This window comes from Mustelus asterias, chromosome 29, assembly GCF_964213995.1.
Source record: "Mustelus asterias chromosome 29, sMusAst1.hap1.1, whole genome shotgun sequence".
Lineage (NCBI taxonomy): Eukaryota > Metazoa > Chordata > Chondrichthyes > Carcharhiniformes > Triakidae > Mustelus > Mustelus asterias.
Genome location: NC_135829.1, coordinates 20,949,377 through 20,966,523, shown reverse-complemented (window position 1 = coordinate 20,966,523; position 17,147 = coordinate 20,949,377). Strand labels below are relative to the sequence as shown.

At 47.8% G+C, this 17,147-nt stretch overlaps 1 protein-coding gene across 1 annotated transcript in view; it reads left to right on the top strand.

Annotated features, from left to right (window-relative positions):
* malt3 (MALT paracaspase 3) overlaps positions 1–17,147 on the top strand; it is a 133,083-nt gene that overhangs the window by 78,593 nt on the left and 37,343 nt on the right. Inside the window, exons 10-12 of the mRNA XM_078200178.1 lie at positions 7,476–7,653; positions 12,015–12,089; positions 13,821–13,948. Of these exons, the coding sequence (XP_078056304.1) occupies positions 7,476–7,653; positions 12,015–12,089; positions 13,821–13,948 (381 nt within the window). The remainder of the gene's footprint in view (positions 1–7,475; positions 7,654–12,014; positions 12,090–13,820; positions 13,949–17,147) is intronic.

Genomic DNA, 17,147 nt, shown 5'->3' with positions numbered 1-17,147 from the left:
TATCCATGCAAATTTGTAATTTACACTGCAAAATATTTCAACAGGTGGCACAGTGGTTAGCACTGCTGCCTCACAGCGCCAGGGATCCTGGTTCAATTCTCGGCTTGGGTCACTGTCTGTGCAGAGCCTGCGTCGATTTCCCCTGGGTGCTCCGGGTTCCTCCCACATTCCAAAGATGTGCAGGTTAGGTGGAGTGTCCTTGCTAAATTGCCCCTTAGTGTCCAAAGATGTGTAAGTTAGGGTGATTGGCCATGCTAAATTGCCCCTTAGTGTCCAAAGGTGTGTAAGTTAGGGTGATTGGCCATGCTAAATTGCCCCTTAGTGCCCAAAGATGTGCAGGTTAGGGGGATTGGCCATGCTAAATTGCCCCTTAGTGTCCAAAGATGTGTAAGTTAGGGTGATTGGCCATGCTAAATTGCCCCTTAGTGTCCAAAGATGTGTAAGTTAGGGGGATTGGCCATGCTAAATTGCCCCTTAGTGTCCAAAGATGTGTAAGTTAGGGGGATTGGCCATGCTAAATTGCCCCTTAGTGTCCAAAGATGGGTGGGTTAGGGGGATTGGCCATGCTAAATTGCCCCTTAGTGCCTAAAGATGTGCAGGTTAGGGGGATTGGCCATGCTAAATTGCCCCTTAGTGCCTAAAGATGTGCAGGTTAGGGGGATTGGCCATGCTAAATTGCCCCTTAGTGCCTAAAGATGTGCAGGTTAGGGGGATTGGCCATGCTAAATTGCCCCTTAGTGCCTAAAGATGTGCAGGTTAGGGGGATTGGCCATGCTAAATTGCCCCTTAGTGTCCGAAGATGGGTGGGTTAGGGGGATTATTGCGGTAAATGAATGGGGTTGCTGGGATGGAGTGGGGGGTAGTTCTGGGTAAGAGACTCTTTCTATCAGGGAGTTGGTGCAGACTCGATGGTCCAAATGGCCTTCTACACTGTAGAGATTCTATGATTCTAAGTGCGATAGGGATTGGGAATGTGTAACAGGAAATTAAGGTATGTGCTAAGAGATTCAAAAGACAAGGAAGGATATTATTGATGGTGGCTGTGTTGAGTTGGTGCAGGCTTGATGGGTTGAATGGCCTCCTACTGCACTGTAGGGATTCTGTTATTCTATGAAATTTACCAGAAAGTGCCATAAAAATGAGACTTGTCTCCACACAGTGTCAATTCTTTGATATATTTGTTGATATTTTCAATATAGATTCCATTTCAGCCCAGGGTCAAAAACGTTTCAAATTTAAAATGTGACAAAAAACACAATAGAATTCAGCTTTGCTTCACACGGCATGTCCCTCTCTGAGGGACTGCAGTATTTTTGTGTTAGTCTTCCATGCTAGGCATACCGTCCGAGGCGGTTCTACAAACTTTCGAGCCCCTCGGGGCACTGTGGCTGAATGGCCTGTTACAGCCAGCCCCAGGTGGGGTCCCCCAAATGTTGTTGATCCCTCGATTTGTCACAGTATGGCTGGACCCTCAAATTGTTCCAAACCTAGGTGAGGAGGATGACTTGGCTCTATGCCTTCATTCAACCCACCCCTGCTGGTATCAACACGGGTTAGAATCGTAGAATCCTACAGTGCAGAAGGAGGCCATTCGGCCCATCGAGTCTGCACCGACAATAATTCCACCCAGGCCCTATCCTCGTAACCCCATACGTTTACCCTAGATAGTACCCCTGACACTAAGGGGCAATTTAGCATGGCCAATCCACCTAACCTGCACATCTTTGGAGTGCGGGAGGAAAGCAGAGCACCCGGAGGAAACCCACGCAGACACGGGGAGAACGTACAAATTCTACACAGACAGTGACCCAAGCCAGGAATTGAACCCGGGTCCCTGGCGTTGTGAAGCAGCAGTGCGAACCACTGTGCCACTGATAAGGTTCCCTTCGGGCTACCTTTTCCAGATCCAATATTTATCCTTCAACAGGAGCCAATTTAACCCGGCTTTCTTGAGTTATGATAGAGTAAGTTTATTAACTACTAAAATGTTAGGGAGAAATGGTACCAACATCTACATCCATACGGATTAGAGCTTAGATATTTTATTTGATTTATTATTGTCACATGTATTAGCATACAGTGAAAAGTATTGTTTCTTGCGCGCTATACAGACAAAGCATACCGTTCATAGAGAAGGAAACGTGAGAATGCAGAATGTCGTGTTACAGTCGTAGCTAGGGTGTAGAGAAAGATCAACTTAGCACGAGGTAGGTCCCTTCAAAAGTCTGACAGTAGCAGGGAAGAAGCTGTTCTTGAGTTGGTTGGTACATGATTTCAGACCTTTGTATCCTGGGGTGGCACAGTTGTTAGCACTGCTGCTTCACAGTGCCCGGGACCTGGGTTTGATTCCTGGCTTGGGTCACTGTCTGTGTGGAGTTTGCATGTTCTCCCCATGTCTGTGTGGGTTTCCTCCCACAGTCTGAAAGACGTGCTGGTTAGATGCATTGACCCGAACAGGTGCCGGAGTGTGGCGACTAGCGGAATTTCACAGTAACTTCACTGCAGTTTTAACGTAAGCCTTACTTGTGACTAATAAATAAACTTTTTTTTTTCCTGTCTGAAGAAGCTGGAAGACAGTACGTCCGGTGTATGTGGGTTGAATTGAGTCTGACTGTGGATTAATATAAGTAAAAGGTTATACTGACCAGTCTTTGACTTGTCGTGTTGTGACTGTGACTAATGGATTGCAGCCTTGTTGGCTTCTGCTGGCAAATAGTTGATTCTTCAGTTCAGCTGCTCTGTGGTTTGGTCGGAATATTTCAGTTCTTTTTCCCAGCTGCAATCCATTTTTGCTGGCTGGTTGACTTCCTCAGCCAGAGGGAGAGTTCCTTAGATATTCCGACACTTTATTTGTAATGCTTATTAACTTCAACTTTTGAACGATGCCCAGTATTCCCTTTTGGGCCTCAGTTCAGTTCAGCTGAATATGGAACTTAAGTCAAAAATAACATCGATGTATATAACAAGATGTGTGTGCGAGTTGTGTTTGAATTGTTTCGAGGGAGAGTTGAACCAGTTTCTGCCGAGGTTTACTAAAGTTTTTAGTTTATTTATTAGTGTCAATTGCAAGGGGGCACAGGCTCAGACAAGGTGAGAGGGGGAAAGTTTAAGGGAGATGTTTGGGGAAGTTTTTCACACAGAGAGTGTTGGGTGTCTGGAACGCGCTGCCAGAGGAGGTGGTGGAAGCTGACACGTTAGTAACATTTAAGAGCATCTGGACGGGTACGTGAATAGGGAGGGTACAGAGGGATACGCACCGAGTAAGAACAGGAGGTTTTTTAGTTAGGGCATCGTGATCAGCACAGGCTCGGAGGGCCGAAGGGCCTGTTCCAGTGCTGGACTACTTTTTGTTCTCACTTCTTTACCCAAAGAATTAATTGAATGTGAAATGGCAACCAAAATAGCAAGACTGTACTTAACAGGAAACTAGATAAGGAGGTGAGAGAGTATGGGTATACAGATGGGGTTAAAGGAAGGAAGAACTACACAGATGGAGCACAAGCACTGGATGGTCTGTTGTAAACTCTTACGCACTCCCCAAGATTGATGGTGGTTTAAGTAGTTTTTGGTCAGTTTCACGGGATGTTTATATCCACCCGAGGGGTCACAGACGGCCATGGGTTAGCATCTCCTTTGAACGATGCCACCTCCAACAGTGTGGCATGTCCTCGGTACTGCATGAAATTGTCATCATGTAGACTATGCACGCAAGTCCCTGGAGAAGGGCTTGTGTACAAAAGGGTGGCACAGTGGTTATTAGCACTGCTGCCTCACCGCGCCAGGGACCCGGGTTCAATTCCTGGCTTGGGTGACTGTCTGTGCGGAGTCTGCACGTTCTCCCCGTGTGGGTTTCCTCCCACACTCCGAAAGACAAAGAACAAACAGTCCAAAGATGTGCGGGTTAGGTGGATTGGCCACGCTAAATTGCCCCTTACTGTCAGGAGGACTAGCTAGGGTAAATGCATGGCGTTATGATAGGACCTTGATGGGATTGTGGTCGGTGTAGACTCGATGGGCCAAATGGCCTCCTTTTGCACTGTAGGATTCTATGATTGTATGAAAGTACAGTACAGCACAGGATCAGGCCCTTCGGCCCATCAAGCCTGCGCCAATCACGCTGTCCTATTGAGACCAACTGCCTGTATCCCCGTATACCCTGCCTGTTCATCTGCCTATCCAGATAAGTCTAATGTATCTGCGTCAATTGCCTCACTTGGCAGTGCATTCCAGGTCCTCACCACCCTCTGTGTAAACAAACTTCCCCCGCACATCTCCACTGAACCTTTCCCCCCTCACCTTGAACTTGTGCCCCCTTGTAATTGTCAATTCCGCCCTGGGAAAAAGCTTCCAACTATTCACCTCATCTATGCCCCTCATAATTTTATAAACTTCTATAAACATGCTGGTTAGATGCTTTGGCCATGCTAAATTCTCCCTCAGGTGCCCGAATTCTCTCAAACAGGCACCAGGGTGTGGCGACTAGGGGATTTTTACAGCAACTTCATTGCAATGTTAATGTAAGCCTACTTGTGACTAATAAATATATGTTAAAAACTGAACCTTCTGACTCTGAGGCAGGACAGGCTACCAAGTGAACCACTGGTTTGAAATGTTGCAGGTGGGTACATGGGGTTCCATGCCCTCTCTGTAAGAGTCACTCCTGTGTTAACGGTATGTTAATTAGGTTCAAATACCCAGATAGAGCACATTGCTTAATTAAGTACTCAGAGCATGTATAAAGGGAGACCGCTGGGACACTGGATTGGTGGGTAGGAAACAGACTCAATGTAATGCTGCAGTCTATAAATAAAGCTATTACCAAGAGACGTATTAGTGTCTAGTTTCTTACTTCACTAACTGGTTTGTGATTGGATTAGCATAATGGTTTCAAATCATTGTTAAAACTGTGATGTCTTACAGGGAGTTACAACTAATAATACATGATATCCAAAGATGAGGGCCTTTGAATTTAGGGAAAGAAGGTTGATTGGCCGTGTGATATTAACCCTACTGATAAGGGGATTGGCAGGGTAAATATGAGGGGTTAGTGGAATAGGGCCTGGGTGGGATTGTGATCAGTGCAGACACGATGGGCCGAATGGCCTCCTCCTGCACTGTAGGGATTCTGATTCTAATGGGAATGAATGATCCTGATGCCTCGTGAAGCTGGCAGTTAGAACTGTGAGGATTTCATAGCATGCCAGACCCCTCTCTCACTCTATATCTCTGAGTCCTCCTCTCTCTTTGTTTCTGTCTCTCAGTCTCTGAGTGCTTCTGTCTCTCTGTCTCTGTCTCTGTCTTTCTCTCTCTGTCTCTCTCTCTCTCTGTGTCTCTCTCTCTCTCTCTCTGTGTCTCTCTCTGTGTCTCTCTCTCTGTCCCTCTCTCTCTCGGTGTTTCCCTCTCACTCTCTCTGTCTCTCTCCCTCCCTCTGTGTGTCTCTCCCTCCCTCTGTGTGTCTCTCCCTCCCTCTGTGTGTCTCTCCCTCCCTCTGTGTGTCTCTCCCTCCCTCTGTGTGTCTCTCCCTCCCTCTGTGTGTCTCTCCCTCCCTCTGTGTGTCTCTCCCTCCCTCTGTGTGTCTCTCCCTCCCTCTGTGTGTCTCTCCCTCCCTCTGTGTGTCTCTCCCTCCCTCTGTGTGTCTCTCCCTCCCTCTGTGTGTCTCTCCCTCCCTCTGTGTGTCTCTCCCTCCCTCTGTGTGTCTCTCCCTCCCTCTGTGTGTCTCTCCCTCCCTCTGTGTGTCTCTCCCTCCCTCTGTGTGTCTCTCCCTCCCTCTGTGTGTCTCTCCCTCCCTCTGTGTGTCTCTCCCTCCCTCTGTATGTCTCTCCCTCCCTCTGTGTGTCTCTCCCTCCCTCTGTGTGTCTCTCCCTCCCTCTGTGTGTCTCTCCCTCCCTCTGTGTGTCTCTCCCTCCCTCTGTGTGTCTCTCCCTCCCTCTGTGTGTCTCTCCCTCCCTCTGTGTCTCTCTCCCTCCCTCTGTGTCTCTCTCCCTCTCCCTCTCTGTGTCTCTCTCCCTCTCCCTCTCTGTGTCTCTCTCCCTCTCCCTCTCTGTGTCTCTCTCCCTCTCCCTCTCTGTGTGTCTCTCCCTCTCCCTCTCTGTGTGTCTCTCCCTCTCCCTCTCTGTGTGTCTCTCCCTCTCCCTCTCTGTGTGTCTCTCCCTCTCCCTCTCTGTGTGTCTCTCCCTCTCCCTCTCTGTGTGTCTCTCCCTCTCCCTCTCTGTGTGTCTCTCCCTCTCCCTCTCTGTGTGTCTCTCCCTCTCCCTCTCTGTGTGTCTCTCCCTCTCCCTCTCTGTGTGTCTCTCCCTCTCCCTCTCTGTGTGTCTCTCCCTCTCCCTCTCTGTGTGTCTCTCCCTCTCTGTGTGTCTCTCCCTCTCCCTCTCTGTGTGTCTCTCCCTCTCTGTGTGTCTCTCCCTCTCCCTCTCTGTGTGTCTCTCCCTCTCTGTGTGTCTCTCCCTCTCCCTCTCTGTGTGTCTCTCCCTCTCTGTGTGTCTCTCCCTCTCCCTCTCTGTGTGTCTCTCCCTCTCCCTCTCTGTGTGTCTCTCCCTCTCCCTCTCTGTGTGTCTCTCCCTCTCCCTCTCTGTGTGTCTCTCCCTCTCCCTCTCTGTGTGTCTCTCCCTCTCCCTCTCTGTGTGTCTCTCCCTCTCCCTCTCTGTGTGTCTCTCCCTCTCCCTCTCTGTGTGTCTCTCCCTCTCCCTCTCTGTGTGTCTCTCCCTCTCCCTCTCTGTGTGTCTCTCCCTCTCCCTCTCTGTGTGTCTCTCCCTCTCCCTCTCTGTGTGTCTCTCTCCCTCTCCCTCTCTGTGTGTCTCTCTCCCTCTCCCTCTCTGTGTGTCTCTCTCCCTCTCTCTCTCTCTCTGTGTCTCTCCCTCTCTCTCTCTGTGTCTCTCTCTCTCTCTCTCTCTCTGTGTCTCTCTCTCTGTGTCTCTCTCTCTGTGTCTCTCTCTCTGTGTCTCTCTCTCTGTGTCTCTCTCTCTGTGTCTCTCTCTCTGTGTCTCTCTCTCTGTGTCTCTCTCTGTGTCTCTCTCTGTGTCTCTCTCTCTGTGTCTCTCTCTCTGTGTCTCTCTCTCTCTGTGTCTCTCTCTCTCTGTGTCTCTCTCTCTGTGTCTCTCTCTCTGTGTCTCTCTCTCTGTGTCTCTCTCTCTGTGTCTCTCTCTCTCTGTGTCTCTCTCTCTCTGTGTCTCTCTCTCTGTGTCTCTCTCTCTGTGTCTCGCTCTCTGTGTCTCGCTCTCTGTGTCTCGCTCTCTGTGCCTCGCTCTCTGTGCCTCGCTCTCTGTGCCTCGCTCTCTGTGCCTCGCTCTCTGTGCCTCGCTCTCTGTGTGTGTCTCTCTCTCTCTCTCTGTCTGTCCCCCTCTCTGTGCCTCGCTCTCTGTGTGTCTCTCTCTCTCTCTCTCTGTCTGTCCCCCTCTCTGTGCTCCCCTCGCTGTGGGATGTTTGTGAAGATGGTTTGTGAGTGCTCCATTCTCTCATTCCTGTTTTTGATCCACTAGCTCTATTTTACTACGCTGGACACGGCTACGAATGTTCCGGCCGGAATTACATGGTGCCGGTAAACGCTCCGAATCCGTACAGACCGGAGAACTGTATCAACGTTCAGAAAATCCTCTGCGGGATGCAGGCGAGGAACACAGCGCTGAACGTTCTGTTCCTGGATATGTGCCGGAAATGGTACGCAACTTTCCTCTTCTCTCTCCTTTATGCCATTGTTTTAAGATATTGCATTCAAAAAATAATGATACCTACAATTGTGCCGTCAGGATTGGTGTTTCTGTGTGGAGATTGAAAGAATCCTCCCATCACTGTTTAGAACACATTGACATCACTGTGACAATAATTTCCAATTCGACGTTTAAGTTTAAAGTTTATTTATTGTGTCACAAGTAGGCTTACATTAACACAATGAAGTTGCTGTGAAAATCCCCTAGTCGCCTCACTCCAGTGCCTGTTCGGGTTACACTGAGGGAGAATTTAGCACGGCCAATGCACCCTAACCAGCACATCTTTAAGACTGTGGGAGGAAACCGAAGCACCCAGAGGAAACCCACGCAGACACAGGGAGAACGCACAGACTCCACACACACAGTGACCCAAGCTGGGAATCGAACCCAGGTCCCTGGCGCTGTGAGGCAGCAGCGCTAACCACTGTGAGACTAATGGGTGGGTTGTCTTATGAGGAAAGGTTGGAGAGGTTAGGTTTGTATCCCCTGGAGTTTAGAAGCGTAAGAGGCGACTTGATTGAAACCTTTAAGATCCTGACCGGCTTTGACAGGAAGGATGTGAAGAGGATGTCTCCTCTTGTCAGAGAATCTAGAACGAGGAGGATCGCTGTTTAAAAATAAGGGGTCACCCATTTAAGACCGAGAAGTGAATTTTCTTTTCTCTCATAGAGACCCGAGTCCTTGGAACTCTCTCTAAGGCAGTGGAAGCAGAGCCTTTGAATGTTTTAAAGGCAGAGTTTGATAGATTCTTGATTAACGAGAGGGCGAAAGGTTACCGGGGGTGACAAGAATGTTCGGTTGTGGTTCCAATCAGATCAGCCATGATCTTTTGAAATGGGGAGCAGGCTTGAGAGGCCGAATGGCCTACTCCTCCTCATTCGAATGCATATAACCAAGGAGCAAGGTAATAATTAAGAGAATAGCAACAGGGGAAGGCGGGAGAGCAAATATGCAGTCAAATTGCTGAAAAGTGCACAGATCAAAGGGCAGGGATACCCACCACTCTAATTTTAACTGGGAGAAATTCAAAGCGAAAGATACAGAGGACACAGAATTCTTAAAATATATTCAGCATGACTTTTTTTTAGGCCTGCTATGCCGGCCTAACAAGAGAAGAGGCGGTAATGGACTTAGTTTTAGCGAATGAACCACAGCAGGTGAAAAGGTGCACTGGGGGAGCATCTGGGTAGTGGTGATCATAAGATGGTCAGATATAATTATGGAAAAGGATGGAGATAGACCGAGAGTAAAAGTTTTAAATTGGGGGGAATACTAATTTTCTGAGATAAAGATGGAGTGGAAACAGCTAATTGAAGGTAGTTCAGTGTCAGAGCAGCGGGAGGCATTCAAGGAGGGGCTAAAGGGGGTTCTGAAGAAGTATATTCTCACAAAGAAAATGGTAGGGGCCTCAGATCTTGAGCCCCCACATCCCCACGATATCGAAGAGTAGACTAGGATAAGGCAAGAATGAAATCAGATGAGAAAGTGTAAAAATTAACAAGGAAATTAGGAAAGCAAAGAGGAAAAATATTAGCAAGAGAAGTAAGGGAAGCCCTAAAGATATTTTATAAATTCATAAAGAGCAAGAGCATAGCGAACTGAAGACCAAAAATATAATTTTGTGTGAGTAAAGATGAAGTCGCCATAGCCCCAGATGACCATCGGCTGCTTTCACCTTTTGAGGGGGAGAGTTGACTGGTGGTGATTTAACCTGAGGATCACCACACCTCAGGCGAGGGCCAAGGTTGAGAAGGCTCAGCCGGTACGGGAATTGAACCCGCGCTGTTGGCATCACTCTGCATCATGAACCAGCCGTCCAGCCAACTGAGCTAAGCCAATTTGTTGGGGCTGTGCAAGTCATCGGCATGGTTCTGAATAAGTTCTTCAGAAAAGAGTGGGGTCAATTTGGCTGAGGAGGAGTGTGAAATATTACATGGGATGTCAGTGTTAGTGAGGAGGAAATAACAAGGTGTTTAGCATCCTTGAGAATGGGTTGATCGCTAGGAACATATACCAAGCTGCTATTGGAAGAAATGGTGAAAGCTCTGAACATGTCATTTTGCACAGAGTGTTAATGTTGTACCGGTGTTGAAAAAGGAGGAAGAAATAGACAGAGCAATTACAAGCTGGTCAGCCTCACCTCACTGAGGACAAATTTATAAGAGAGAACTCTGAGAGACGGTATAAGTCATCATTTTGAGAGTGTCATCGGAAACAGTCAGCACAGATTAGTCAACGAAAGATCATGTCTGACTTACTAGGTGATTCAGAGTTCTGGAGGAAGTAACGAGGGGTTTGATGAGGGTAACATGTTTTCTTGTGGTCTGCTTGGGTTTTAACAAGATACCACATGTCAAAGTCGTCAAATGGGCAGCACGGTGGCACAGTGATTAGCACTGCTTTGTCCATATGGAATGCAAGAAACAATACTTTTCACTGCATCCCAATACATGGGTGGCACGGTGGCACAGTGGTTAGCACTGCTGCCTCTTAGCGCCAGCAATCCGGGTTCGATTCCCGGCTTGGGTCACTATCTGTGTGGAGTTTGCATGTTCTCCCCTTGTCTGCGTGGGTTTCCTCCGGGTGCTCCGGTTTCCTCCCACAGTCCGAAAGATGTGTGGGTTAGGTGCATTGGCCATGCTAAATTTTCCCTTAGTATCAGGGGGACTAGCAGAGTAAATAGGTGGGGCTATGGGGATAGGGCTTGGGTGGGATTGTTGTTGGTGCAAGCTTGATGGGCCGAATGGCCTCCTTCTGCACTGTTGGGATTCTGTGAATCTATGAATCATTCTCTATGAAAAGTGATCGGTAAACTAAAAGCCCTTGCGATTCAAGGAAAAATATAAATTGGATCCGGAATTTTCTCAGTGACAGGAAGCAAAGGGTTATGGGAGAGGGGTGTACTTGTGGACTGTAAGGCTGTTTCCCGTGGTGTTCCACAGGGCGCGGTGCTGCGTCTGTTTGTGGTGTTTATCAATGGTTTAGACTTAAATTGGCGGAGGGGGGGGCAAGATTCTGCAAATGATCGGAGATCTGGCTGTGTGATTGGTAGAGAGGAAAGTCGTAGCCTGCAGGAAGCTATCAAGTGGGAAATGGAATTCAGTCTGGAGGAAGAAAAGCTGATGATACAAGGAGTTGAGGAGATAGGTTTCGGGAAGGAGGAATGTGAGTAAGAGCTTTTTACACAGCAAGCGTGAGTGACGCGGAACTTGCTGCCTTTGAGGGTGATGGAAGCAGAGATAGTGACTGATTTTGAAAGGAAATTGAAGGGACTGAACTTGCTGGGGGTGGGGGCATGGGACTGACTAGATTGCTCTACAGAGAGCCAACAAGGAGTCAATGGGCCAAATGGACTCCTTCAATGCTGTAACGACTCTACATATGAGGTAATTCGAAAAGAATAAATAAATCAAGAGAATACACCATAAATGGCAGGATTCTGAGTATTGCAGAGGACCAGGAGGACATTGGGATGTACGTCTACAGATCCCTGAAGGGAACAGCAGGCAGATCAGGTGATCATGAAAGGGCTTGGGTACTTACTCTATGCCTCGGCCAATAAAGGTAGTAGAGTTGGGAGTTTGTGTTAGAATTGTGCTAGGGGCGGCACAATGGTTAGCACTGCTGCCTCACAGCACCAGGGACGAGGGTTCAATTCCAGCCTCGGGTCACTGTCCGTGTTTGCACGTTCTCCCCGTGTCTGCGTGGGTTTCCTCCGGGTGCTCCGGTTTCCTCCCACACTCCAAAGATGTGCAGGTTAGGTTGGCTGGCCATGATAAATTGCCTCGTTGTTTCAGGGGGATTTGCAGAGTAAATATGTGGGGATACGGGGATAGAACCTGGGTGAGATTGATGTTGATGCAGCCTCAATGGGCCGAGTGGTCTCCTTCTGCACTGTAGGGATTCTCTGATTCTGATTTGTATAAAACAGCAGTTAGATCACAGCTGGAATACTGTGTACAGTTCTAGTCACCATTACAGGAAGGATGTGACCACACGGGAGGATGTCCAGAGGAGGAAGTTGCCAGGAATGAAGCATTTCGTTATGAGCAAAGCTGGGTTATTTTCTTTGGGAGAGAGAAGGCTGAGAGGAGATTTAATTGAGATGAATACAATTGAGGGGGGCCGCGATAGAGTCAATAGAAAGGGCCTGAATGACACAGCACCCTCTCCTCCACACCCCCTGCCTCCACAGACCCAGTCACCTAGCTACAGATTCAGTTTAGCCACTCCCGTGTGTAACACACGAAGATAATCCTCTTTACAGAGATTCGAGTTGTGTCAGTAAACCCTTTTGCATTTGTCCTCCAGGTATAACCAGGATTATCTTCCCTCGGACCTAGAGCCACTCGCTCCCACTGGGAATATTGTCTATGGATATGCGACGTGAGTATCTGTCTGGTATTTAATTTGAGGAGGGGATGATGATGCTTCCCAGATGTGATCTCTAGTTGGTTTCCAACAGCTGGTAGATCAGATGCAGGATTCAACCCTTCTTTTCCGAGCCTCCAGCTGCCATCTTCACAACCTCAAAAGATCCTGCATCTCTCTCTCAGAGAGTGAGGCATAAGAACAGGAGAAGGCCATTCAACCCCTCGACCGCCATTCAATATAAGAACATAAGAACTAGAAGCAGGAGTAGGCCATCTGGTCTCTCGAGCCTGCTCCACCATTCAATAAGATCACAGCTGATCTTTTGGTGGACTCAGCTCCACTTACCCGCCCGCTCACCATAACCCTTAATTCCTTTGCTGTTCAAAAATTTATCTATCCTTGCCTTAAAAACATTTAATGAGGTAGCCTCAACTGCTTCACTGGGCAGGGAATTCCACAACAGGTTCAGTGACAATAACTGATTTGTGAATGTTCGCCAGGACATTGAGAAACACTCCCCATTGCTCTGCAAAATGAACACGGTGAGATCTTTCACCTCAGAGGGCTGGACTAGGCCTCAATTTAATACCTCGTCCAAAACAGCTCCAACAATGCAGCTCAGAACTGGCCAGTCATCCTGCATTTTGTGCACAAGCATCGGGGGCAGGTCTTGAACCCATAGCCTTGTGTCTCTGAGGCTTTTGTGCTGCCACTGGGCCGCAGCTTAGACAAGGTGGCAGCTTCTGTACACTAGTTGTTGAATAGAAATTGGTGACAAGTGACTGGATTCGGTGACGGTTTTAGCCACATGCACTAACGCACATTGACACAATATCGATTATATTTGTTAGTATTTACAGGTCCTGCACCAATCACTGACCAAGGAAGTGAAACACTCCGAAAGATTTAAAATAAATGCTTACACTGCTTTCTATAGAATCCCTACAGTGCAGAAAGAGGCCATTCGGCCCATCAAGTCTACACTGACTCTCCGAAAGAGCATTCTACCTGAGGCTCTCCCTTCCAACCTTCCCCCGTAACCCCGCGCATTTACTACGGCCAATCCACTGAACCTGCACATCTTGGGACACCAAAGGACAATTTAGCATGGCCAACCCGCCTAACCTGCACATCGTTGGACACTAAGGGACAGTTCAGCATGGCTAATTCACCTAACCTACACACATTTTTAAGGAGTAAGGGGTGTCTGGACAAATACATGAATAGGATGGGAATAGAGGGATATGGTCCCCGGAAGCGTAGGGGTTTTTCGTTCAGTCGGGCAGTGTGGTCGGTGCAGGCTTGGAGGGCCAAAGGGCCTGTTCCTGTGCTGTAATTTTCTTTGTTCTTTGAAACCGGAGCACCCGGAGGAAACCCACGCAGACACAGGGAGAATGTGCAAACTCCACACAGACAGTGACCCAAGCCGGGAATTGAACCCGGGTCCCTGGCGCTGTGAGGCAGCAGTGCTAACCACTGTGCCGCCCCTCATTCACCGGCATACACCATGAACATCAAATAGTCAATAATGCAGGAATTGGCCATTTGCCATTTCCCAATCTGAAATATAATTGGGCAGATGTGGATTTGCTGGTAGCCCCATGCGGCTATTCGATTGGACAATGCTGCTGTGGACCCGGGGGAGGCCGGGCTATCGGAGAGGGGGGGAAAGAGAGAAAAAGGGCAAAAACTGGAAGCGACCGTAAATCTACAGAACGTCGTTAATGGGTGCTGGAATTCTAGGTGTGAAGATGCCGAAGCTTACGAGGTACAGGACGGAGAGCACAGCTCCGGAATCTTCATGAAGTATCTTAAGAAGCACATTCTGAAGAAGGAGAAGGTCACGCAGATTTTGGAGAGTGTCTCGGAAGGTGAGTGTGGTTCACGCTCTTTAGACAGAGGCCACCCGTAACTTATAATGTGTTGCTTATCGCGTATGCTGCCTGCCTGGGAATGAGGAAAAGGAAATCAGATACATTTATATAGCGCCTTTCATGACCTCAACACTCTAAAGTCAATGGAATGCTAATGGTTATCATTTCCCATCTGATGCAAGATCCCACCGACAGCAATGTGATCATTTTTTTATCATCCAGGAGACAGTATTTATTGTCCGTTGAACTTTTCATAAAATCCCTACAGTGCAGGAGGAGGCCATTTGGCCCATCGAGTCTGCACCGACCACAATCCCACCCAGGCCCTATCCCCGTAACTCCACATATTTACCCTGCTAATCCCCCTGACACTAAGGGACAATTTACCATGGCCCATCAACCTAACCTGTACATCTTTGGAGTGTGGGAGGAAACCGGAGCACCCGGAGGAAACCCATGCAGACACGGGGAGAACGTGCAAACCCCACACTGTGACCCAAGCTGGGAATCGAACCCGGGTCCCTGGCGCTGTGAGGCAGAAGTGCTTGCCACCGTGCCACCCCTAACACAATTCTAACACAAACTCCCTGCTCTAATACGCTAAGCCTCGACCAATAAAGGTAAGTACCCAAGCTTGAATACCTAATCTGCCTGTCCTACCCTCGGGGATCTGTAGACACAGTTAGAATGTGCAAACTCCACACAGACAGTCACCTAGGGCTGGAATTGAACTCGGGGCCCCTGAAGCTGTGAGACAGCAGTGCCAACCACTGTGCCATTGTGCTGCCCATATTTCAGAAGGCATTTAAGAATCTATCATGTTGCTGTGGCTCTGGAGTCACATGTAGGCCAGACCAGGTAAGGACGGCAGATTTCCTTCCCTAAAGGACATTAGTGAACCAGATGGGTTTTTATAAAAATCGTCAATTATAGTCATCAGACTTTTAATTCCAGATTTTTTTATTTCACTATTGGCCGTGGTGGGATTTGAACCCTGGGGCTCTGGATGACTAGTCCAATGACGATACTGGTTCACCACCACCTCCCCGGTGCGATAATCTGATGTAAAAGATCCCGTGGTATGATTGAAAGCAGAGGAGGACACTCCCATGTTGTAACCAATATTTACCCCTCCATCAATCTCCCCTAAAAGAGATAGTCGTATATCTCATTGTGTGGGATCTTGCTGTGCCCAGATTGGTTGGCATGTTCCCTACATTACCACAGTGATTACACTTCAAAAAGTAAGCCATTGGCTGTAAAGCCCTTTGGGAATTCCTGACATCATGGGTAGGTGCTACCGAAATGCAAAATCTTCATTAATGAAGGGAAAAGTACCACTGGCTCTGATACAAATTATGAAGTCCCTTGTTACTAGTTGTCCACTAATAGAAGCAGGGAAGCAGTCAAACTCCGGTCACGTAAATAGATCCTCAAATGCCTGGACAGACAGCAGAGAAACAGCCTGAGTTTCCATTGATCAAGCCAAGAACAATGACAGTGGAACCAAACAAAAGGCTTTAATCTGCTGGGGCAGGGCATCCAGCGAGGGCAGCCTTCGGTTCAACCTGCCCTTCAATATCACAGAGTCTCAGAGTTTTACAGCACAGAAAGAGGCCCTTCGGCCCATCGGGTCTGTGCCGGCCATCAAGCACCTATCTGTTCCAATCCCATTTTCCAGCACTTGCTCCGTAGCCTTGGGCAGCACGGTGGCACAGCACTGTTGCCTCACAGCACCAGGGACCCGGGTTCGATTCCCGGCTTGGACCACTGTCTGTGCGGAGTCTGCACGTTCTCTGCGTGGGTTTCCTCCAGGTGCTCCGGTTTCCTCCCACACTCCAAAGATGTGCAGGTTAGGTGCATTGGCCATGCTAAATTCTCCCTCAGTGTACCCGAACAGGTGCCGGAGTGTGGCAACTAGGGGATTTTCACAGTAACTACATTACAGTGTTAATATAAGCCTACTTATGACACTAATAAATAAACTTAAACCTTGACTGCACTTTGTATCTTCTCTTTGTTCCGTAGCATGGTATGCTATGGTGTTTCAAGTGCTCATCTAAATGCTTCTTAAATGTTGTGAGGGTTCCCGCCTCTACCACCCTCTCGGGCAGTGAGTTCCAGATTCCCACCACCCTCTGGGTGAAAAAGGTTTTCCTCACATCCCCTCTAAATCTCCTGCCCCTTACCTAAATCTCTGCCCTCTGGTTACTGACATGTAAGATTTTTTTTGAATTTTGCTTGGAAATGTGAGCTGCTAATGGAGAGGGAGCAACAAGTAACTCTGCATCTCCCTAACCGATCAGATTGAAGCTTTGTGAAATAAACAACACAAGGATTAAGAAGAAGGTGTGTATTCGAGTGGTTGAACTCAATGTCGAGTCAAATAGACTAACGGAAATTGAGAGAGAAAGAAAACAAAGGAAAAGTTAACAAATTTTAAATTATTTTTAAAATCTCCAACAATGATTAAATGCTGATGGCTTGAGCCTCCACGTTTGTAATAGATATTTACCAGTGCCAGAGAAACTGACTAACAGTAATTAGTTAATCATCGCATCATTAAAATGATCAAGACTTAACTCTGTGGTGTGTTTAGTTCATGCCTACCGATTTATTATTGTCATGTGGTATTAGTATACAGTGAAAAGTATCTTTTCTTGCGCACTATACAGACAAAGCATACCGTTCATAGAGAAGGAAAGGAGAGAGTGCAGAATGTAATGTTACAGTCATAGCTAGGGTGTAGAGAAAGATCAACTTGATATAAAGTAGGTCCATTCAAAGTCTGACAGCAGCAGGGAAAAAGTTGTTCTTGAGTCGGTTGGTACGTGACCGCAGACTTTTGTATCTTTTTCCCCGATGGAAGAAGGTGGAAGAGAGAATGTCTGGGGTGCGTGGGGTCCTTAATTATGCTGGCTGCTTTGCCGAGGCAGCGGGAAGTGTAGACAGTGTCAGTGGAAGACTGGTTTTTGTGAAATGGATTGGGCTTCATTCATGACCTTCGGTTTCTTGCGGTCTTGGGCAGAGCAGGAGCCATACCAAGCTGTGATACAGCCAGAAAGAATGCTTTCTATGGTGCATCTGTAAACGTTAGTGAGAGTCGTAGCAGACGTGCCAAATTGTATACTGGAACTGTATATTGGAACTGTGCAGATATAGTTACATCGTACCACTCAACGCGGTTTGATGATGA